Consider the following 25356-nt stretch of genomic DNA (forward strand, 5'->3'; position numbering starts at 1 on the left):
AACGAGGGTTGGGTAACGTCGGCAAGATTGACGACGGACCCGACAAAGTGCACAATTACGACCTCGGTTTGGTGTTCTTTTCTCATTATAATCGTGTTTTTGCTCGTTAAAATTTCAAAAGTGATTAAAATCAGTGGCGTACCACGGGGAAAATATATACAGATGGTGAAACTAGGTTTTGTTTTCCTGTTAAATTTTAATTTAAGCGTTATTGTTCAGTACCGCAATGATTTTCTGTCTAGAACCCCTTAAAAAGTTTATTTATAAAATATATGCGAAAAATCAAACAAAAACAGGGTGACGGAATTTAAAATGTGACAAATAAAGAAGCAATGGTTGACAATAAATTTAAGAGCGGGAAATTTCATTTTTACATTAATTTTAAGTCATGTGATTTAACAAATTAGTTCAAAAAGTAGTAAAAGATTCTAGACAATACGATTACTGTAAATTTACTTGGTTTTGTTCATCTTTTAGAAGTAAAATATACTTTGAATTCATATTTTTTGTCAGTGTCAAATTGGCAAAAATAGTTTACAAAAATGATAATTTACACAAATATTTTTTTAATATGTGAATTATTTTATTTCAGGTATGTTGGTGACGATATTTACATGTTCAGCCAATTACCGTAAGTATAGTAGAATAATTGTTAAGATATTGAAAATGCTCGGAAAAACTAAAACCAAATAATGCATAAATATACACTATGAGTTATCAAAATTTGGTGAAACGTAGATTTTCGACACCGTGTATATCAAAAACGGTGGCCCACGTTACAAAATGGTATTATGAAGCTTGTATTGGCTGATATCGTTAAAGGATTGGTCAACCTTTATTTTTGTAGAAACAACTCTTATAAACTTTGACGAAAGTTTATCCAGTCAATTATCCAGTGTCCAAAAATTCAAAATTTTATCTTCTTAGTGTAATTTCTTGGCAAAAAAAATACTTAGAAATCTAGAATAGCCATAGTTGTCAATTTTTGTGCATCTTAAATATGAGCTTAAATGAAATCTTAAATACGACCAACCTAACCTAACACAAAATTAAAACACAGTTTTCATTAATAGTAAAATGTAAACAATCCAAGTTTTGGATGTAATATTCATTCATTTTGATGTTGAAACTAAGATTTAAAAACGGTTTTATACTTGTAGTAAAAACAACAAATACGAAATAAGTATCAAAAAGATTATGAAAACAAAACTAAAAACTATCATACGTTTAAACAATTAGATACCTAACTAGGAATTTTAACTATTTAATATTTCAAAATTCCAGGAATGTCGAAACAAATTTGATTTTTGACATTTAGTGTGACAAAACCAATAATTTAAATTTTAATTTAATATAATCAATGTATTTATTTTAGGTTGCAGAACCGCAAAAAAAAATCATTTTTTCCTAAGGTTTTATTAGTACAGGAGAACCTTATTGGACAGAAAAGTAGGTTTTGCAAATATAAAATTTTACCTGTCATCTGTCTGTGTCGGTTTCGAGCAGTTCTTCTTGCGGGCTTTTGGCAAAAAAATCTAGCCTTATAGTTAATCAAAACGTGCTAAAGTGGCTGCTTCTAAGAATTTGAAAGAGAAGATTGATGTGATGGATCGCTTGAGTTTGGCCGGGTGGTTGATCAGCGAATCTCAAAAGAAAGAGACATTTCCTTCTGATGGAGGATTGGGTCTTGTCTCAACTCCTTGCTCTGCTCCAAAATGCTCCAGTGTTAAATGGAGTTTAGAAAAGGAGCATATGAGCAATGAAGAGTATGAGTTTACGCGTGAAGGCCCCAAAGCATCAGAATCTTCTTTGGATTTCCTTCAGCCGCTGCTTTCATCGACTCTGCAGAAGAAGAAATTCGCCAGCATGCAGTAGACCTTCTGTCTGATGATACCAAGCCTCCGATTTTCTACTATAACAATTTTTTAAATTGGATATTTCAGACTTCTGGAGCGCGTTACAAAGTGTTTTCTTCTTTAAAGAACACTATGTTAATCACCAAAAGAACTGGATTCCATTTCATTGTTGACGCAGAATGTCAGTCATTTTTGGTTTAGTCAAAGGTTTCCCACTTAATAATTATAATATTAAGTCTATTGATAGTTGTTGTGCAACATCTGTTGACATCTGTACTCAACTCTATGAGTTAGAAAGTACAGGTGGCGTTCCCAAATCTAGGAACAGCACTATTAATGCCGCATCATTCGGTAAACACCGATCTGATTGGAGTGATTGGTTGAAAATGGTGAGGTTTTGTTTTTTGTATATCAATCCCAATCTCTGACCGGTTTCGCCGTATTACGGCTCATCAGAGAGACTATATGGCTTGATAACCAAAGAACAAAACCTTCATTCCAGTATAGTCAACTGGATGCCAGAAATGATAGTTGTTGTGCAACATCTGGTGACATCTGTACTCAACTCTATGAGTTAGAAAGTTGAAACAATACAAGAATATATTTAAAGCTTCCTCAGCACCCTTCTAGTGTTCATAAAAGTATTTTTAAAATGTCTACAAGGCAATTAACGAACTTTAATCGGTTCCCATAAACCGCTAAGAGACGATAAATTCAAATCACGAGGGCGAATTCAAATTCCAGTACCAAGGCGTGTTATTTCGTAAACGAAAAACTGTGGAAAGACTGAGCGACGATCGTTTAGTTTGGACGGGAAAGGACGTCGTTTTATTTTTGGGGAACGAACATCGGGAAAGGGATTAACGTCTGAAAGTAATTACGTAAAAATAAAAATGTCGGTTTTATCCGAGAATCCGGGCGTTTACTAGGAACAGCCCTAACTGAAAAGTAGAAGAAATTAATGACCCGACGATATTTAAATGCACTCAAAAAGTCACCTTTTCTTTGACCTTTTGCCGGATTACACGGTGAAGAATGAGACCGGACGAACAATCGAACACGACAGTGTTATTATACAGGGAGGGTGAAAAAATCGCGACAATAGCGCCCCCTGGCGTACAAACGCTCGACCCGCAGGTGCTCGATTTTTTCGAAAACGGGGTCACGAACAGTCATTCCCGTTTTGATCTGTGACAAGCGAAACAGTCGATCAGATAATGTTGGCAGTACGAGCGAAAGTAAATACGAATAGTCGACAAATAAAAGATTATCAGTGCAGTCATGTGGTGTTTGAGTATCACGACCATTTTCTACCTAGAATCGATCTGCAATTTTAGATAACGCAGAGGTTATTAGTAAGTCAAGTATGCACTTGAAGCAAAGATCACACTGAGATGAATAAAGTCAAGAGTTTACAATCCACTCCTATAAATTGTTAGGTTAGGCTTTGATACTGAAACAGCAGTAAAAATTACCATATTTTTTGTCTTAAACTCGGTTCTGAGGGAAGATGTGCAATCTGTAACGATAATATTTGGCATTTAGCAGATTTTTCATTTTAAATTGTTCAAGTCGACGCTCATTTGAAAATCAATTTTTTTGAATGTTGAAAAGTTAAACTGATTAGTTAAAATAACAAAATCCAATAACTGAAACTTTTTGTAATTTTCAGAAATCCAATAAGATGAATAACAAAATACATGTAAGGTGCAAGCATTTTGAATTGCACCTTAAATCGCACGAACTTAATATCAGAAGTGACTTATTTAAACGTAAAACCGTCAATTAAAATTACAACCCAAAAAAAGCCCCAAATTTTACGAGTAATAATTAAATTCCTCCATGTCACTGCTCAAAAACTCGTCTGAGGTGTAAAACGTTTTGAAACTCTTTTCAGACGATTTCCCGTCATTAAGCGCTATTTTCAGGAATAAAATTGTATATCATTAGTATTGTAAATGTAAAATTCTTTTCGGGGGTAATTGCACGAGTGCATAAAAATTACCGATAATTTTGCATGAAAAATTGTTATCTCTTAACTGCGTGAGTTTATTTTCATATTTTTTTGGCGCTTTTTTAGAAAAAAATATGAAAATGACCGAATGCAGTTTGCAAAGATAACAAGTTTGAACGCAAAATTATCAGGTCATTTTTAAGGCACGAATGTAATTTTGGGGAATATTTCCCGAATAAAGAAAATGTTTTGGATTTGCTGCAACTATAGATTGCTCAATGGAGCTCAGGAAGCAAGTTCCAAACCGTTTATTTATTTTCGTTGACATCGCGTTTGACATTTACGAAGGCGTAGAAAGGCCACAGACGTTATTTTTCTTAAAACTCGGAATTTAGTTAAATTCCGACTTCGAACTCAGAATTTACATTGTCACATTGCAAAAGCTCTTCAAACCAAATTAGACAAAATTTTTCAGTTTGGCAACATTGCAAACATTCTTCGAAGCAAATTAGTAAAATTTGTTAACTTTGGCAACATTGCTAACACACTTCAAAGAAATTAGTCGGACTTGTCAGTTTGGTTACATTACAAACACTCTTCGAACCAAAATTGTAGAATTTGTTAGTTTGATAACATTGCAAGGATACTTTTGAACCAAATTACCAAATTTTCTCAGTTAGGCAACATTTCAAACAGTCTTCGATCTAAATTAGGAGAGTTTGTTAATTTGGCAACATTGCAAGCAAGCTTACTTCAAAGAAATTAGTTGAACTTGTCAGTTTGGACAGATTGGAAACACTCTTCAAACCAAAATTGTAGAATTAGTCAGTTTGATAACATTGCATGTACTCTTCAAACCAAATTAGTAAAATTAGTCAGTTTGGCAACATTGCAAACACTCTTTGATCTTAATTAGTAGATCTAAAATAGTAGAATTTGTCAGTTTGACAACATTGCAACTAAATTCCGAGTTTGAAGTCGGAATTTAGTTAATTTCCGAGTACAAAGTCAAACTTTAACTAAATTCCGAGTTCGAAGTCGGAATTTAGTTAATTTCCGAGTTTGAAGTCGAAATTTAACTAATTTCCGAGTTCAAAGTCGGAATTTAGTTAATTTCCGAGTTCGAAGTCGGAATTTAGTTAATTTCCGAGTTTGTAGTCGAAATTTAAGAAAAATAACGTCTGTGGCCCTTCTACGCCTTCGTAGACATTGTTTGGTTATAAAAAGTCAAAAAACTGCACAAGGACAACAATTAGTGTACTAGCAATAAGCTCTACAACAATGCAGTCGTTATAGATACGTACAGTGCAATTATCGAAATACAATATTGCAATAATTGCATTGCAATAATGCATTATTATCACTTTAGAATGCAATTATCACTGTCATTCTGGTGAAAATGCACTGCTCATATGGGACATTTAACACATGAGGGAAATATTCAAAATAAGTAATCATGTATATTTCGAAAATAATGAAAAACGCATAGCAAATCTGTGAGCTATGGTCCAGTCTACAAGCGTTACATATACACAACCATTAAAACCCATGAAATTGAATGAATCTTTCACGTAATATACGACTTTTTGTGTCACTTTCAACTGAAACAGACATAAAAATCTCAAAAACGTCTAAAGCAGGTGAAGAAATTAAAGTGAAATAATCCCAGTTTTTTGACTTGGTAAACAGTCGGATTGACGCGACTTGAAACATAATGTAAATAACTTTTGAAACTTGGATCCGAATGGAAGTGATACTTCTGTATACTTACCCTCGCAGACTCGTAATTTTAAGCATTACCAATTCAAATTCGACAGCGCAGCTACTCAAAATTCGCGTTTCTAATAAATAATTAATCCGGAAAATTCCCGGGAGCAGTCGCGATAAAATCGCCCAAAAACGAGAAGGTTTATTAAAGGAACATTACACGGGGCCAAGGGCCACGAAGCAATTAAAAAGGGCAGAAGACAATAAAACAGTTCCATCAGAAAGAAAAGGGGGACGAAGCCCTTCCGCTTCCTCCCACTCCTTTCCAAAAAAAGTGAAACTTTTTATCCAAGGCACCCACATTAGGCTGAACACCCGCTAGATGGGCGCTGGATGTTGTACATCTTGATATGGAAGGGCTGAAAAATGGCGCGCGTTTAAAATTTACATTTCTCACCGCCCTTGATAAATCTCCTCTGCCATATTACTCACGGCTGCGTTTTTTTATCCCCTTTTGATGGAAACTCAAACAATTGAAAACGTTACACATCGGTTACACAGAAACTTATCGTAATTTTCGTTCAACTTCGACTGATTTCCAGTAATCATTGCAGCGCCCTTTAGAGTCCACACATGTTTCATGCAAAACTCACATTAAACGCGGTATAAATTCATTTGATTATAATTATACTCGGCAAATAGGAAATGGCATAGGAAATTAACGAGTCGTCGATCAGGGGGGTCGAAGCTTTTGATAACCCCCTAAAAGTCCCTAAAATGGGGGTGAATAGAAGGCTTTGAAGGTACAGCGCGCCACTGTAGTAAAGATTTTAAACAGAGTCGCGTAAACTTAACTAATTGAATTACGTCAAGTGTTTGCAGACATTTAGAGCGTTATCGATACGACAAAGGGGGAGCGTAGGGCTGTGGAGTAGGGGAACGTTGACTAATAAATATAAAAGCCCTGAACTTTGGTGCCCTTTTTTTTGGGACCCATAATTCGATTCCGTTACGGATCAAGGGCTTTTCACCGAAAAGCTGAATAAATAATCGAAAAGTTGGGTTATTTTTGCCTGTTTATGTTTGTTTTGGCTTCGCCTCCACAGCCAGAAAAACCTTATTTTTTTTAAAGGATACCCCTGCTAAAAAGAATTATCTGAGTGATTTTGCCTGATTGGTGAAAAGGTTTTTTTTCTAATTTATTTTCGTGGAATTTTACGAAAAACGGTTTGCATATTTTAAGCTTGAAATAGTTAATTGAAAAAAAAAATTAGAGGGCTACTAGTTTACTAAAAAGTCTAATTCCTGTTAATCAGTCCTGGCCATTGAAAAAAATGGTAAAAGGGCCGCATGAGACCGTTTTGTGCTCGTTTACGTTTTGCCTCGGATTACGTATACACTTTAAATTGTGGCAATTTGGCAAATGCGACTGGAAAAAATTGAAATGGAGTCAGAGTAGACAAATTTCCTACGTAAATTCGGTGGAAAAATTAGGCTCAATTTCCAGTAAAAAAATGTGTTTTGTTTTGTTTTTAAAACAGGACTTTTACTTGAAAAACTCAATAAACTTTTTTGTGAATGGTTTTTAAGAGGAATTTCGATTAATCTGATTTTTGCTATACACCAACAATGAATCTCAGATTTTTTATTTTTGAGGTTATTTGGGGGTTATGCAGGGTGTTTGGAAATACTTTGGAAACTGAACTGCATTAAAATTAAGGAATTCAACTTACTTTAATAAGTTGCAATGCAAAACTTTAATTTTTTTTACAATTAACGGTTTTTATCATTCATTTTAGCAACTTCGTGTAGCAACTTATAAAATCCTTTTTTTTTGTTGGAAAACATTGCATTCCAGCAAAATTAAGAAAAAGGAGGTTTTTGCATATGCATACTTGTTATTCCGTAATTTGACTTAAAAAACTAATAAGAGACATTCTGTATGTAACGTTCCTAAAATCTGCACTTGTTAACAATTTCAAATTACTTTAACTTTTCCATTTTAACGCCCTGTAACTCGGATATTTTCAACGTTACAGGGTGGTTTAATAAATCAATTTGTAGCCCTTGAAATCTACTTTTAACTACCCTATATAGTGTCTCTGTACAATACAGTGTGTCCAGGATAAGGAGGGCAACATTGGGGATCTTGAAAACGATTAGAGATTTTGTTAAATGGGAGATCAGTTGCGTAATCATGGCATCAATAAAGTGGCAATTAGTTTTAATTTTTTGGCAAAAAAATTCTAATTATTATTTATTTGGAAACAAAAAGGAAAGCCATAGGGTGCTAAAATACTCAATATTGGGGTTAATTTGGTTATAATTGATTGAGTCAATAAAACCGTCGTCGATCTTTCTTCGTTCGTTTGTCTCTATTGCACTCACAAATTGCTAAGAAACAATGTTGCCAAATGTAAGAATACTCATGTACACACTTAAAATTTTTTGTTTATTGCACAAATATACATTAATAATTTGTTCAAATTTTGACATATTCTGTATTGTTTTAATTGGATTTATAAAATTTTTTAGGTTTTAATGAATATATTATAATTTAATTACAGTCGTTAAGGAAATATTCATTACACAATTAATTGGCTCAATTTTTATTACAAACTTGCTGAAGCGTTAACCGCCATTCGACACCTGAAATTGAAGGGCGGTTTCGGCTAAAACCCTCTGAAATGCGGCAAGATTGACGAGTCCGGTAAACGGGAGGAAATCTCTGTGATCCAGGCAAATTGCGATTAAGTACCGAATTTTTATAGCAAATTATCCTCTCGGCGGTTTCTCAAACTGATTATACTCGGATTGCTTTTTGTCTATTGAGCAATTAGAATTTGCGAGCTTAGTGCAGAGAAGTTTAGGCTGCACGATAATTAACTGTGAGGTCAACAGGGTTCAACTAATAATGAAAATTGAATTAATAATAGCCTTTTATGGGTTACCATTTTATGTTATTCACATAAAAGTTCTATACGATTAAAGAGAGTTATTTAACAACAATAACAAATTAATAAATATAAACAAGTAGCTAATTATGATGTTTTACTATGTATCAAGCAAGATATGTTATTTTAATAATTAGTTGTAAAAAAACTCCTTCTTCTCCAAATGCCTTGTTAAAATAAATGAAATTCTGCAGGTACACAAAATAGCTCATATATACCAATTTGTTCCAGAATCAAACAAATAAGTTCGAAAATGTGCTAAAAAATGTTATGTATGCTATTACAAATTATTGAGGCTCAAATATAACGATCTAACCCAACTTACCCCTTAGTTCAAAGAGAGAGAGTCAAAAGTACAATTTAGTTTTTGCCGTTTTTAAGATATTTGGATTTAAAAAATTAGCCTCATGTATGCATGGTCTGGTTTAAATCGAGCCTTAGTAAGTGACTAAGTTAATGAGTATTGGACATAAACCTTTTATTCATAATTTGGAAATTGTTATTTTACTCATTAAATATGAACAGAGACAAAGTTAAAAAGCAGAACCTGTGTTCTATTATAGCCCAACCCGAGCAAAACAAACAATATTACTTTTTAAACTTTTGCTTGGCATTCGAAAATAATTTTTGTAATCTGCCCTAGTTTCGATCCATCAAGCAGACTAGACAGGAAAATGGTAAAGTTGAAACAGCAGGAAATCGAGCATGCATACGTTCGAAACTGTTGTTTTTGCAAAAAGTGAAACTTGCAGTAAACATCGAAATTTACGTTTACGGTCGACGGAAACCTGACGAAATAAATAACTCAGTGAAACTGGCCGGACCCCACAATATCATTTTCGATATTTTAGGCTTAACCAAAACTGTACGCCATAGCCGACATATCCGTTAAGCCAGTTTATGTCGGCGCAATATGACAGCTATTCCATGCAATATACGACTTTATGCCGCTGTTTATCCATAAAGCATCTCGTAAATGTGCAGATTAAAGTAGTCCCACTCAGTCAAAAGCAACGCCCAATTTATAGTCGCGATGTTCTCCGGCTGATTAATTTATCAACACGTTTAAAGTGTGCTCGTCACTCTATTTCATCTATTTTTTTCAGGTTTTGTACTCCCGGAAGTGATTTGTAAGTTGTCCGCAAGTTGTTTGCTCGTCATCGCCTTTCAAACCAATCGTCCGTTTGATGTCGTTCTTTTGGGAATTAGGACGTTCTTTGATAATTCGGCTTTTTCGAGGCGTAAAGTTTACGTATTACGGCCATTTCCTGCTGGTGTCAAAATTCCTAACGGTATCACTTCTGTTGCCTCGATTTCGTTTGAGACACTTGTATACTCTTGTGTGTCTACTGCATATGCCAAACAAAAGAAGTTTTGTTGATTTAACGATCTGCGTATTATTTTTCAAAGGACTTTATTTTTATACACTTTCTATAACCGATTGCTTTAAATCCAACCCAATTTTACTATTTATAAACTCGTTTTTTGAGCCATCCAATAACGGGATTCTTGAAATATCCATTCCATGTCAAATCAACTGTATTTCGATCAAATGGAATTCTTGACTATTTTGGATCGAAATGTTTTCGAAAAGTGACAGTCACGTGACCACTGTCAATATAACTATCATAAATCTTAGAAACGCCTTTTATATACAGGGTGGTCCAGTTTTAAATGTCAATAATTCACCATTCGATAGCCCATCAAAAAATAAGTTAACATACATTATGTCATTTTCCTGAAAAATGCTTCCTGAGGAAAATATACAGTCCATAAAAGTTTAGTTTAAAAAATCGGTTTCTTGTCATAACTGTCAGACCGCTGGAGCAATATTTTAATCAAATTTATAACAAATATATGTGCAATTAATACTCATTATGTGATGTTAATGACGTTTGTCGAAACTGTCCAGTGGTGTAAATACAGAAAGATGGTTTCCATTTTTCTGCTTTATTCTCTACGTCACTGTATATTTTTCAAAAATATTTTTTTACTTTACTTGTTCAATTTGACAAAATAAGTATCTCTTATAAAATTCTGATTTAAAACTTTTTTTACGAGATAATTGAGTTATTACGTTCAAAACAAACCCAACCCAACTTAAAAGTTGTCTTGAAAACAGTGAAAATTCACTTAAGCTTAAAAAACGTCTTTGCAGATAGTTTTCATAGTTTTCAGACAAATTGAAAGACTTTAGTTTTGAAAATTGACTTAGAAACCAGTAAATTTACTTTGAAACGGTGAAAATTGACTTGAGAGGCTTAAAAATTGTCTTTGTAACCAGTTTTCAGACAAATTGAAAGACTTTAGCTTTGGCAATTGACTTGGAAACTACGAAAAATTACTTGAGAGGCTTAAAAACTGTCTTTGTAGTCAGTCGTTATAGTTTTCAGATAAGTTGAAAAACTTTAGTAATAAAAATTGACTTGTAGCCATGAAAAACTACTTTATCTAGAATTTTTGACTACAAATTCACACATTTCAACCTTGAAAATTGACCTGGACACCAAAAAGTGACTGTGTACCAATGAAAAGTGACATAAAAAGCTTAAAATTTGCACTTAAAGCAAGTTTTCATAATTTGAAAATACATTTCAATATTTTAGTCTTGAAAATAGTCTTAAATACAGGATATTGACATTAGATTCATGAAAATTTACTTGAAGACTAACTTTTCAAGTTTTCTTACTTTGCTTTTTATTTTCTTAGAATTCTGGACTATTTTTAGGGCTTTAAAACTGCTTTCAGCTTGGAAAATCAAGTACCTATTAGGGTTATCTTCACCAAGTTTTTGACATAGCAGACTTAAAAAACAATTTTAACATTTTCCATAGGCTTAAACATGCCATTTCACGCTTTGTCAGTATTAAATTGACTTCTAGACGCTTCACTGTGATTTAAGACTGAAAAACCGAATTTTAAACTATTTTTTATAGTAAAAGTAAAGTTTCAGACTCTTCATTGATGAAAGTAAACAAATTTGTCATTAAAAATTCTACGATATTAGTCTTAAACGGTAATTTTTAAAATGAAATTAGTCCAAAATGTTTAATTAAATAAAAAAAAAGTTTGAATTGAATGATCAGTTTTACACTACCTATAGCCAAAAAAATTGAACGCCAGTAAACATTAGTCCAAAAATCCTGTTTTTTGACTATTCAGTGTCAAAAATTAACTCGTAAACCTCACAGATGACCAGATTTGAATACTTTTGAACTATTTTAAAGTAAAAAACACAATAACCCAATTAGACATTTTTGTCAATTTTGAATAACATCACAGACAAGCTAATATATAACTTTGGAGGTTTGTGTCTTCCTTAGGAAGCGTTCTTCAGGAAAATGACATAATGCATGTCAACTTATTTTTTAATGGGCTATCGATTGGTGAATTATTGACATTTAAAACTGGACCACCCTCTAGAATACTGCAAGGAATCCAATTTCTGATTTTGCTTGATTTTTCGTAAATGCAGTCATTGCAAAATCATAGTGACACACAGTGTAGTACATTCTTGAAACAAAAGGAGTTTTCAAGAAGAATAAGAAACACATAATTTGACAAAAACCTGCCATTATCAACCAGTTATGTCACATTCTATCAACACTTCTTCTCGGCAATTCTACTCTCTGCGTTCAAGAGTTAGGACCTAAAATGCAAATTTTGTATATATGTACCAAGTGTCCTCTAAATATCGGATCGATTCGGATATTGCTACTTTATCCATCAAATTAATTATCTTTGTAATGTGAGGGAAAGTAATACCTACAATAAGTTATTTTAGTATAATGTTATTAAGTTTTCTGGGTAAATGGTTTCAATTCCAAGTAGAATCAATTCCGACAGCTTTTAGGGTTCGCTAGGCAGCAACCAATTTGCAAAACCAGTCACATATATCGCGATTAATCGGATTCCGGACTCACCTCTGCCGGATTAATTTTTTTTCTCCGATTGGCGTGTGTGTATCGTTCCACCTGAAATTCACGGACCGACGATCAAGTATGACGATTGGAAGATCCGATTATGAAGCCACCACGGTTGGACTCTAACCCAATTATCGTACTAAAAGGAGTTGGAAACGGACGAGTTAACTCCGTAAGTTGAAACGGGTCCTCAGTTTCTCGATATGGGAATCGCGTGTAAAAAAATATTAAGTGCCGCTAATGTGCCGTTTCAATTGTAAGTGCGTTTAAAACGGCGGCTTCTGTGTTGTTTATGACGTTAATTGCGCGCACCTAAATGCATCTGTGCTCCGAAGGCACGATTACAGTGCGTTTTAAATTGGTTTTGAAAATGATTTAAATACAATCCAAAAGTGTTTAAAATTTGTTTGTAATGGCGCAAAACACAAACTGAGAAACAATTAAAAACAAGCTGGTTTCCGGTTTAATACTGATACTACTGAACTGTAAAGGCGGAACAATTCGTTCCACTGGTCACAATTAATTAGTTTATTACAAGAGAGTCATATGCAGACGACCTAGCTATTATTATTAACGCACTGTCTGATGATGGTTATTTACAGAACATACAAGAAATCTTGGAAGACAGATACAAGAAAGGACAATCTGTAGAAGATCTCGGAGAAAACATCTGTTGTAAAACCATCATCATGATGATTTGGTAATTCAGTACCAGTACTACCACTGACATATTGCAGTTTTTTAACTAAAACTAGCGCACAACTCTCAAAGTTCCAGCCTGTAATTAGGTTAATCGACACAACCATTGTTCATTTTCAACATCTGGAAATTCTTCTGGATAAAACTAACAATTGGAGTTTTCACTAGAAATTACTAGGCAAGTGTGCTGCTTTAGAACCGAATTCAAAATCACAATTGAGGAACTCCTCACCCTCGCCTTTTGCTCTTTTGCGTCTCACCTCAAAATTTCGTATTCAGAAACCAAAATTTTGGAACAGATGCACTTTACCACCTCAACTAATGTCAGAATTGAGCAAGATTCTAGGACTATTCTAGGTACACTCACTTTTAGTATTTTGCGGTAATTTCGGTTTTGTTATTTTGTTTTGCGATTTTAATTCATCTAAATAGTCTAAAGTAGTTTGTAATAAATTGGTTTGAGTAAATTTAATAATTAAAGTTTTTGTATTTTCTAGCAAATTTGTATTCATTAGGGTCGATTACACCGACATATTTTAAGACCACTCTAGACAAGGTTCTAATTTGACTATGACATTTTGCACATGATCTGTCACAGTCAACTTAGCCTAGGTGAACCTTAGGGTGCTCTTAATTACTTCGGTGCAATCCTCCATTAGCAGTTCCTTACTGGAGTGACTTATCTAGTAAGTATTTTGAATTCGGAAATTAAGAACGGCCTCAATATATGCTCAAGTGAGGGTAAACTTAGGTGCTTGTAAGGTGAGGATGAGGAGATTCTCGATTGTGATTCTGAATTCGGGTCTTAGTCTTATATTCATGATTAGTGTTGTTTTATATGAGCTTCTTCACACAAGAACTTTGTAACATCATAGTTTGAAATTTTTGTCTAAATTAATCTGTAGAACGAAAAATGCTCTTTAAATCTCCGGAAAGGCAAAGTTTCTATAATTTTCCGTTTTTGGCAAACAAGTCATGTGACTATCTAGTACAGTCAGTGGTAAAGCAAAAGGCAAACAATTTATAGGTTGTTGAATGTTTAAGAGAAATTAACCAATCAAATCAACATAGAGATAAACTAATTCTCTGTTAAACCTCACTCGATAATTTTTCAGTATTTTCTGTCACTAAGAACTAATGGGCTATAAAAAATATTATAAACCTGTCATCAACAAACGAAACCCTGTAAACGTACTCTTATACCCTGAAAGAGTAGTATTTATCGTTTCTGAAACCCCAACAAAAAAGTGTCGTATCGAATATCGAAGACAGTGTGCTTGTCTCTGAAGGGCGAGTTTATATTTCAACACCCCCGGAGTGATCAAGAAGGGCCGTTTCTTATAAGGTTCGCTATTTATCGAAGTGCCAAAGCGGAGCTTTGCGTGTGTCGCATATAAATCGTCACCCATTGCAGGAGCTGGAAAACGCCGAATCATGCTTCGAGGACGTTCTCAACTTTGACAGGGATCGTTTAAGGCTCGTCCTGTTTTTCGCCCAATTTCTGCAACGCTGGCTCTATTAACGTCCTTCAGTTTCTCAAAAACTCATTCGCCAGAGACGTTTGACCGGATGCCAGGGCACTACTTTTAAAGGAAAAAAACTCATTTTTACTAACGAATCTCTTGCCTATCGGAGCGCGTTTATCCAATTTGGGGGGAACCCTTCAATAACCGCAAGGAGGCCCCCCAGGAAACGCAATCCACTCGTGGACAATGAGATTAATACATTTGCTTATTGGATCTTGTTAGCGGGTCGGTGCGGTTTGTTCTGGGAATTACACTTTGACAAATAGATTTCTCTCCTTTATGTGTTTACTAGATACGCCAGTGGCATATGGGGCCAGTTGTAGCGTCATTTTTTATTATATAACAGACACACCCAACAGATATGTTTCACCAAAGTTATCTTATTTATTTACGTTTATATTTATGTGTTTAGTATTACGTTTACGTGCATGATGAAAGAGGCATACGAGAAAATAGTTATTTGTTTTACAAGGCGAAAAAGTAGCACATTTACTGCCGCAGCGCTATACGAAGAAAGATGAGGCAGTAAATGTGCATTTTCGCCGAGTCAAACACATGATGTACCTACAACAATAATTATACCTGTTTGGTTGCTATGATTACGATCTTAAATAGACATCTTAAATAAGCCAAAATTGACATCTAAAAGCTTCGTCAAATTTATAAGTTGTTTCTTCATGATGGAGACTCTGGAGAGTGACGACGATGTACCACTAACGCCTCCGGAGGTGCGAGGAGTAGCCAGGAATGTAGAAATTAATCTACTACCGGAAAAATCGAAAAAAATATATGAAGACACATACTGCCGATTTATGGATTACCGGAAGAACAAGAACATCGGTTCGTTTTCAGAAAACGTGTTAATCGCATATTTTGCTGAGCTGTCTCAAAAACTAAAGTCTTCTACATTGTGGAGTGTATATTCTATGCTCAAATCCACCTTAATCACTCATCATAATGTAGATTTGGCAAAGTATTTGAAACTAAGGGCTTTTTTAAAAAGGCAGAAAGATGGATACCAACCCAAAAAATCTAAGGTGTGGTAAATTTTTATCGGAAGCTCCATATGCCAGCTATTTATCAACCAAAGTAAGTTTCAGAACTTTGGATCGAATTTTAAGTGAATAACCAATTTTTGTCTAGGTTGCGGCGGTTCTTGCGATTGCCGGAGCATGTAGAAGTGACGAACTTGTGCGAATGCAATTAGATAATATTGAAGATATGGGCAATAAGCTATTAGTTTTCCTTCCTGATACCAAAACGAAGAGACCGAGATCTTTTGTGGTATCAGAACACCTGGACATGTATAGAAAATATGCTTCTTATCGTCCTTCTGGATTTGAAAGCCAAAGATTTTTCTTCAGATATTGGAGGGGTAAAGCATTAAAACAAGTTATTGGAATTCATAAATTTGGTGCTATGCCACAAGAGATAGCAACTTATTTAAAACTACCAAGTGCTCAGAAGTACACTGGACATTGCTTTAGAAGGACGTCTGCTACTTGGCTTGTTAATTCTGGATCTGACATCACAATGCTAAAAATACATGGAGGATGGAAGTTTACAAGTGTTGCTGAAGGCTACATAGAGAATTCAGTCGAAAGCAAATGTGTGATTAGTGAAAAAATTCTAGCGAATATTCCCACCTGCAGTGACAGTGGGAAGAGAAAAGATGAAACTTCTAGTTCATCGGTGTATTTGAAAAATAGTTCTAACGAAGTGAACGACAAATCAATAATATTAGAAGGATGTTCTCATTTTACTGTTAATGTTTATAAATAATTATATATACTTTTGAATGTTTGACTCCAAAAATGTTATAGTGTTTGGTGTTTTTCCTTAATAAATGTTAAATTTTATGTTGTGTAAACGATGTCATATTTATATTGTCCCTGCGCCAGGTAAGCGGCAGTAAAAAATGTTTACTGCCTAGGCAGACTACTACTGACAATCGGCGAAAAACTGAATTTTCTAGCTGATTTTAAGTCAAAACAGACTTTAAAAATCAGTTTTTTGCAAATAAACATATTGGTAGGTTAGGTTAGGTTAAGTTTCCTAGACTTAAATTTTTGGCTGGAATCCAGCTTCATATGGTTTAAAAGAAGAGCTACCCACACCGTTTTTTATTCTTGAGGATTTTGTATAGGAAAACCGGATGGAAGTTCATTATGTCAGATTAAGGATTAGCGTTGGGTTCTCTTGTAGTAAACTCCATTATAAGTTCGGAATGAAGAAGTTCGGCAGGATTTACTTTTCCGTCACAACAACAAGATTGTTTCCTCGGCACCGTAATTGGCTTGATTAGGAAAGTTGCTTTTATCGGAATATGACACGTTCACGTTAGAAGGAACTCGACTAAGAAAAACTCAACAAACTTCCCGTCGAAGAGCGAACGATAATAATAATTATCTCGTTTTACATTTGAATACTAATTCACGGCGCAGTCGGAGTTTCACAATTCCCGGGAAAACTAGCAGTTATTCAATTTTCGTTTCTTTCGCTTTTTCATAATCGTACAATTTGAATAAATTGGCGGCGCACAAAAGCCGGTCCGGCTAATAAATATTCAGTGTGACGTTATTCCACCCTTTTAATGCAAATTTTTTCGGGAAGTCGCACTTCAAGAGGTGCAAGAAACGGTTTTAACTGCTAGAGAAGCGCAAATCTGGCAGCCGGCTAAAATGTTTCTGAAAGCCACAAATCCACCGAAAATACTAGATGCATTCCTACAAATCGAGTCGACAAACCTACGTGGTTCTCATGCAGATTTCATGTAAATAACGTAATCCGCTTTGCAGCAAACAAAATTATAAATGTGTTTCACGCCGAGCCGTGCGACAGATTTTGCATAATTCTCGGTAAAAGCTCAGCAGAAAATAATAAGTATCTCCGCAGCAAACTTCATCTTCCTGGCTATCATATCAATCAAAACCAAAATCGCCCTTATACCACTTATAAAAGCTAGACGAAATCCATTTCAAACTCGGCAAAGTGATTTAAAGTCGCTCACTTTGGAATTTATGCATATCTTTCGGAAAACGCCCGGACTTTTCATAACCTTTTTCCTGCAGGACGCATCACATTCTCGAAATTATTGTTCCCCGGGGAGATCTTTCCGGTGGTTTGTTTTGTTTTAGCGAACGATGGTCGATCGACGGCGGCCAGAATATTCCACTTTTTAAAAATGACCGAGTTTCCGCTATGATATGAAGGGATATTGAGTTTTCCTTAACGCGCAAGAAACCTGCAATATTCATTCTCGAAACTGTCACGTTAATTTGATGAATTACCGTCCTGTTATAAGAGTGTTGCTCAACGAGGGTAACCTGAAGAAGGTAATACATTATTTTATGTTATAAGTTTCATTTTTGTTAACAAAGGAAAATATGACTTACAATTTCATAAGAGTAGTAGTGGAAATCTTTTTGTTTTTGAGGTACAAGGTTTACGTTAATCATTTTTTTGTCAATATCTGTGGCTTGAACTGTTTTGTATTTTTTAGAGAGCATTAACACTTTTAGTAGCTTATTCGAATTCCTGAAGTTACAGGCTAATTAATAAACAACACCAAATAATGACGATAGTTAAGTTCAGGTTACTCAGGTTCTGTCAAATATCACGCCATGTATGTAACAACGTTTTATTAAAATTTTGACAGAGTATATTAAAATGTCTGAGAAAATTATTAATATTAGGTATGTATAGGAAAACTAATAATAGGAAGTTGCCTTCAGTTCTCTGCTGTTCTTCTGCTTGCTCTTTACTGCAAATCAAATTACATACAGCGTGTCCAGGATAAAGATGCAGTGGGGTTCTCCAAATTAAATTTCACAAGGGGTGACATTTTATTAACAAAAATAATGTAAACATAGCAGAAAGAAGCAAAAGAAGGGACAAAAGTGGTTGTTGCAAATGGTAAATTTCTAGTTGACACTGTCAGAAATCAGTGACTGTCGCTTAATAGACTAATAGGGTTATTCTTACCTCCTGATACTTGTTATTTTTACTCATTAATTAAATCGTTTTGCTCAAGATCTCAAGAATATGCCTAAAAGTCTTCAAAATTTGCTGAAAAATCTAAATTTAGTTACTTAGGTAATATTTCAAAGGCAGCTGCATAATTCAAACAACACTAGTGCAGAAATGAAATATTGTAGTAAAATATACCACAATCTCAAGACAATGGAGAAAAATGTTGGATATATAAAATTACATACGTAAAAAGAAAAATTAAAACCTCATTAACCAAGCATCTTAGAAGATCAGTCTGATGAAACTGATCTAATTATTAATCTTCACTGAATAACTACAACCTCTTCCTCGCTGCTTTTTCATATTACCCAGTTTAACTACCATCTTGGAAAAATTTATACGGCTTTATAACTTTCCTGTATCATAATGCTTACACAAGCAGAAAAACCATTAAAATTGTCATAGAATCTTCAGCTCCGTTTTAGTAAGACTTCTACACTTTTGTGATTTCCTCATAAAAATTTTTTGGAATGACTGATCAACAATAGCGTCACAGCTAATAAATTTACGGGTACCATTCTGGTCCCCTGAAAAGTAACCTTTCGGCCTACATCGAGGCAAAAAGACATTAACCTTTCACCCCCGAAAGGAAAAAGTTAACATGTTACCCGGAATAAATGACCCAAGCGAAAAAATATCTCTTCGGACTGTTGACATGGAAAACATAATGATCTCTCGTCAAGGAAATTCTAAAGTGTAGGAGGCTGGATGTCTGCGGGTTTTCTTTAAGGCCATTCCCGGTCATTTATCACTCGAATCGCGTTTTACACCCTGCCAAAGTTACGTTTTCTTCGCCAGCCAATGGCGTGTGGATTAGAACAAATAATCGAGCTCTATTGTCTCTGAGGACGTCACTTAATATCGATGCCAATCGCGAACTATCGGTCTACCCGAAAATTCAGCTCGGTTTGTACTAATGCTTTTGTTAATTTTCAGTCATTAAGCGAGTTCATTAATTATTTATCCAGGGAGGGAAATAAATAAAGCGTTTTCTATTAAATTCACTGTCACTGGATTCAATGAAACGGATTTATTGCTCCAATCGATAATTATCGCCAGTAACTAACCTGGTGCGCCAGCGGTTTTTGGCTGGAAAAAACCTGAAGGGGCAAGTGGGGGACAAAAACCGTCCGAACTTGGGGGCTTCTTTCCTCCGGCCAAAAACGTAATTTATCAAAAGTAAGAAATAATAAAAGTTGGCCAATTTATAAACGTCGAAATACCTAGAAAGCTGAAATGATAAGTTGCTGTTCTGTTTTTTTTTTATTTACTCATTGTGCAGAACGACGTGTTATTATAAAATAGATTGAAGGACTGAAAAAGCGTTACGAACTATGATTGGTAATTTACGGCGGAACGTTTTTTCCTTTAGAAGTTTAAAGCATTCAGAACGCTGAAATAATAATAATAATAATGATACATGATGAAATTTTGAATCTTGCGGCAAGTAAAGAAGATTACTTTCTCCTATTATTAACTATAAGGTTTGATAGACTAGTTTTTCTGAAAGTTTGGGCAAAATTACAAACGGTATTGAATTGTCTGTTCAAAACAAAAAAAACACTCTATGAACCTATTTGACAAATTTTTATTAGATCAAAAATTTGACAACTATAGTCGTGATTTCTTAAATTATTAAATTTTAACTCTTTTAAATTGTTTATCTGAATTGTCGAGATGTATTAGAAGCATCTTGTTAACAACTCAATTTGTGCTGGTATTTTTCCTGACGAGCTAATAACTGTCAACATAAAGTAACAGCAGCAACAGGAAACTTCAAACTCTCATTTGTACTTCCCACTTTTTTCAAAATATTTAAAAAAATAATGAGTAGAAAAACTTGTCAATTTCTTGAATTACTGTAGTTTTGATATGGATCACTTGGAATACGAAGAGATTGCTTTAGGCATTTTCCTGGATCTGAGCGAAACAAAATATGGGAAAGAAATAAATGGATCAAACTTTGTGGAATACCTCCGGGTAGCCGAATCCGAGCACATTTAAATTATCTCCCTAAAAACTGTCCGAAAATGGGGGAGATTTCCCTCTTTTCCTCCATCTTAGAACGTAATCCGCCTGGACGGCAATAGACTTTTCCCGATCGGCAATAATTCGCGTAAATCTACTTTGGTTCGATCGGTCCGCCCTTTGGACCCTTTTCCTTCTTTTGTCGGCCCTTGTTGCGAGATTCCAGAGCACCCTAATCCGGATTCCTGGAGCTCCAGCCAAAAAGGAAGATTTGTCCGTATACGAGGACTCTATGGAAAACGCTGACTTGTTTAACTGTTTTGGTCCGACTAATATTTTAATTATGGCCGGTAATAGGAAATTCTGTTTTAACGGCAGTGCGGCAATCACCTTCGATTTTATGAACGGCCTTGTAATTGTTAACGGGGTATGGGTATAGACATTTCGATTATTCCCGGTTATTTATTGTTAAGCCATAGATTGACAATTATTACAGTGGATTTAGTTAGAGCGGAACGATTGTAATTACAACACCCAGTTTATATATGCGCTATTTTAAATATTGACATTTTGAACCTCTATAAATTTTCGAATTAAATAGTGGTTAACCGCTTTTGTTAAAACTAATTTCAATTATGCAATAGAAGCGGATTATTTATCATTCACTGATTTTCCTAGATTCTAAATGTATTTTAGAATTCTTTGTAAGAAAGTCCGAACACAAGTGAATTGTGTGATAACTGAATTAAGGCATTTAGGGCGTCAAAATTGTACTAAAAAAATCCATTTAATTGAATAGTTCGATACATTTTAGTACCGACTTAATCACCATTTATTGGTTATTAAAAACCATTGAAATAGCATGTAAATCAATATTATTATTTTGTTTATACCCTGTAAATTACATTCATGTGGATCTTCAAAGTCAATGTTGGCCGATAAACTTGTAACCTTTCGGCGAGATTTATTATTAATCGCAAGTGTTATTAAACTTTTCGGTTATTTTGTTAATTGGATCGACCATTAGTCGCTAGGATTTGGACGTGTTTATTGTTATTTTCAATGAACAAGCCACGTAAAAGCGCATTTAATATAAACAATAGTTCATAGCCGACGAAGTGAAAAACCTAACTTTGTATACATGATGAAATAGAGAATTTTTACCACACAATATCGTATTTTCTATTTAGAAATGGTGACTTAAATCTCATTTACCAGAATATGGTTTAAATTTAATTGCAAACATATTTAACTGAAAGAGGAATTAACGAAACAATAATTTGAAAGTAAATATGAATTAATTGAACCATCATTTGGCACAAAAAAAAACAGAATTAATGGGAAACCGTGCCAAAAAATAAGTGGTGGCTATAGACGACCTTTTGTAACAAAGATATAAAATGTTCTGATTAAGAAAAAGAAAGGATGGCTGGACAATTATTTGTGAAAATGAGAAAAAAATAATTATTTACATACAAATATATTATATTATATTATATACAAATAATAGAATGTTTTTAATTTCTTGTTTTTAAATATTTTAAATCTACAGGGTGACACAAGTGAATAAGTTTGTTCAGACAACGCACAACAATTTGTCTGCATTTTTCTGCACAACAAAAATCTGCTGTTTATCATCTAAATGTAAGTTTTTCTCTTTGGACTCAGGAGTTCTGAATATTTGATCCGTGCGTAGATGTAACAAAAATGTGAAGCAATTATTTCCAGACAGAGAAGTAAAAGCTAAAAAGACAAATCCTTAAGCGATGCTTGAAAATGATTGATGAGTGAAACTATTTCTTAAAAACCACAACATGTAAACATTCCACCAACTGGACAGTTAGTTATCACTTTTTTCCACGAGTGAGGCCCTGAAAACGATAAATTTTGTTGTCAATCTTTCCAATATCCAGAATTTTTTTCTTTGTGACCTGGATAGTTTTAAATCATTTTTACTTTCTAAAGATTCCTCATCCAGAAGATATTATTACCAAGGTCATAGTTTTAAAGTGTTTGTTATCAAATTCAACTTAGACGCTCTCACGAAATGCTCTAATGAGAAGCAAAATACATGGACAAGTTTCATATTCTAAAATGTTAAGTATCAATTTTTTGAGCTATAAATCTTCAATAGATGTTTTATTCCTGTCTGAATACTTGAATTCCTATGTCTTCACTATGATGTCACGATACTTCTTCATGTATTGTGCCATAAACATTAACCACACTTGGATTGTACAAGCAGTGTGCACGTAAAGAATTATCAGCTTTCAGAAGTGGAAAACGTAGAAATGTTTTCCATGCTGGGTTTCGCATGAGTAATTAGTCACATTCTAAGCGAGCTGTACAATATAAACTGTCGGCCTTATCTCCGCATGTACAAATGGAGTCGACAAGCCGTCCGACATACATTTTAATCGTTCAACTTGCTATCTCTATTACGATGAGGACGAATTAGCATTACGTAGTGGCGATGGCGGTCCAACAATCGCGGATTTTACCATATTCGTCGCGAATGGTAAAGCCGCCCATAGACGTCGACATAACTCCTGCTAAGCCGTGTGTGTAGAAAAAGAAAATCGGCCGTCAACGCAGTTAGACGTTGCAGTTTCGACCATTGTTCGCCTATCTCAGAATCTGGATTATGCTCGTATTAGGAAGCGCGCATTGTCCTGTAAACTTTTTCGAATGTAAAATACGACCGGAGGCGGGAAAAAAATCAATTTCCCCCAGGCAGACATGACAAAATTTATCCCAAGCAAAGCCTGCAATAAATACTTAATCCCAGCGCACACACACACACACATGCATGTATAGAGGAAGGGAGCCAATAGCAATTTAGGGACTGCCAAATTAAATGAGACATGTGCGGAATTTGGAATAAAGTGCGAAAAATGACAGGAAGGATATCAATTCCAGATTTCTTGATTGAAACAGTCTGGATTCTTTTCCATCCCAATAACTTTTCAATAGCAAATCCGTAATAGAGTACAAACAATAACAAGAGGCAATTTGAACAAACAGAAAATCTCCGGGGCTTTATTTTAAAATGGATAGAGCTACTTCATCGAGCCGTACACAAGCACACACATCCAAGAGAGCTCTATGCAAATTTGTCGAAGTATTCCAATTTTCGTTCAGCAAACTTACTTCGCTAAACCGTCCTCTATTGACTGACTAGATATACCGAGGAAGAACTGAGACTGTATTATAATACTCGACAACTCTCGGAGATGTCGTGTTCGCGGCTTTGATCTAGTAATATTTTTGGAGCGGTAAAATTAAAAATAATAATTTACATTCGCGCTTTGAAAAAAACCCTTTTGAATTATTCATACACTGCTTCTTTCATCCAACATGCAGGCAACCACGTAATATTAAATTCGCATCCAGAGTCAGGGGGGTGGTGGGGGATATGGAAAAAAACCGTGTCACATCCAGGTGAAATATTAAATACGGAACCGCAGATCCGGGCGTTTTTCCTCATCCATTCTTTCCGAGCTAGGGAAGGCTCTCGTTTCCAATTTTTGCGTCTTTGTGTCGCCGAATTTATCGTTTCTTTGGATGATCATTAATTATTTTTCTTTTGGGCCGTGCGTTTGATAAGGCCCCCGTCTTCTCTTAGTCTTGTCACTATCCGGTCTTATCTTGCACTAAATCCCTTTGATAGATTCAGTTTTTCTCGTGGCAGGATTAATTGGCTTTTTCACCGTCCGTTTCCATTTATTATCATCGTCAGCTTATAAACAAATAACAGTGAAACGTTGATCTCTTTTCCTGGGATTAGTAGCAATAATACAGTGTGTTGACTGTAGTAGCTGATATCATATTTTTTAGCATTTTCAGCGGAAAAATATTAACAGCCAAGCTTTATTTGTAGTTCTTACAATTCCATTTAATTCGTTATATTGGTCAAAGGCGTCTTGTCCAGTAAATTTTCACAAAACCCAAAAAGGATAATGAAATATTTGCAAGCATTAACTAATGCTATTTTTTAAAATCTGCTACTTAGTTTTGGTTTGGAGATAATAACATTTAAACATTGAAATTTTCACTATTTGAAAAATTGTAGCAGCCAAACGATTGAAGTTAGAACAAAAATCATCAGTTACTAGGGTTGTCTTGTTACCAAACGCCAAATTAATCATTTTTCTAAAATTATCCATAAATAATCAATATTACATCTCATTAACGTTTCAAACTGCCCATTTGCTTAATTTAATACCAAATTTTGCTAAATTGACCAGTTTCCTAATTTAGTACAAACATTTTACAATTTTTCCAAATGGACCGTATTTCAATTAAGTACCGAATTTTGCAACGTTGCCAAATTAGCCATTTTGTTGGGGTCCGAAAAGTTGCCAATTTTCCTTATTTAGTATCACTTTTTAAAATTGTTCCCAAACTGCCCAGTTTCCTAATTTAGTATGAAATGTTTCCAATGTTGTCAAATTGACCCTTCTCCTAAATTAATACCAAATTTTGCTAACTTGACAATTTTCTTAAAATTACTCATAAATAATGTTGCAACATCAGTTTTTTCATTGTTGTCAAATTTACCAGTTTTCTAATTTAAAACCAAACTTTTGCAATGCTGCCAAGTTGACCGGTTGCCTAATTTAATAAAAAAATTTTGCAATGTTGCCAAATTGACCGATTTCCTTATTGAATACCGATTTTTGCATGATTACCAAATTGATCATTTGCCTAAAATTACTTAAACATACTCAAAACATT

General features: G+C 34.5%; 2 protein-coding genes across 4 annotated transcripts in view; both read left to right on the forward strand.

The window, feature by feature from the left end:
• Nucleotides 1–25356, forward strand: part of LOC145733459 (uncharacterized) — a 278672-nt gene that overhangs the window by 176050 nt on the left and 77266 nt on the right. The gene's annotated exons all lie outside the window — the stretch shown is intronic.
• On the forward strand, nt 661–25193 carry LOC145733646 (uncharacterized). Its single transcript, XM_081986604.1, is given in 3 exon segments — nt 661–15658; nt 15660–15708; nt 15763–25193. Coding segments are annotated over 3 exon segments (1050 nt in total). The 5' UTR covers nt 661–15296; the 3' UTR covers nt 16402–25193.

This window comes from Ips typographus, linkage group LG1 (genome assembly GCF_016097725.1).
Source record: "Ips typographus isolate SLU linkage group LG1, UJ_Ityp_2.0, whole genome shotgun sequence".
Lineage (NCBI taxonomy): Eukaryota > Metazoa > Arthropoda > Insecta > Coleoptera > Curculionidae > Ips > Ips typographus.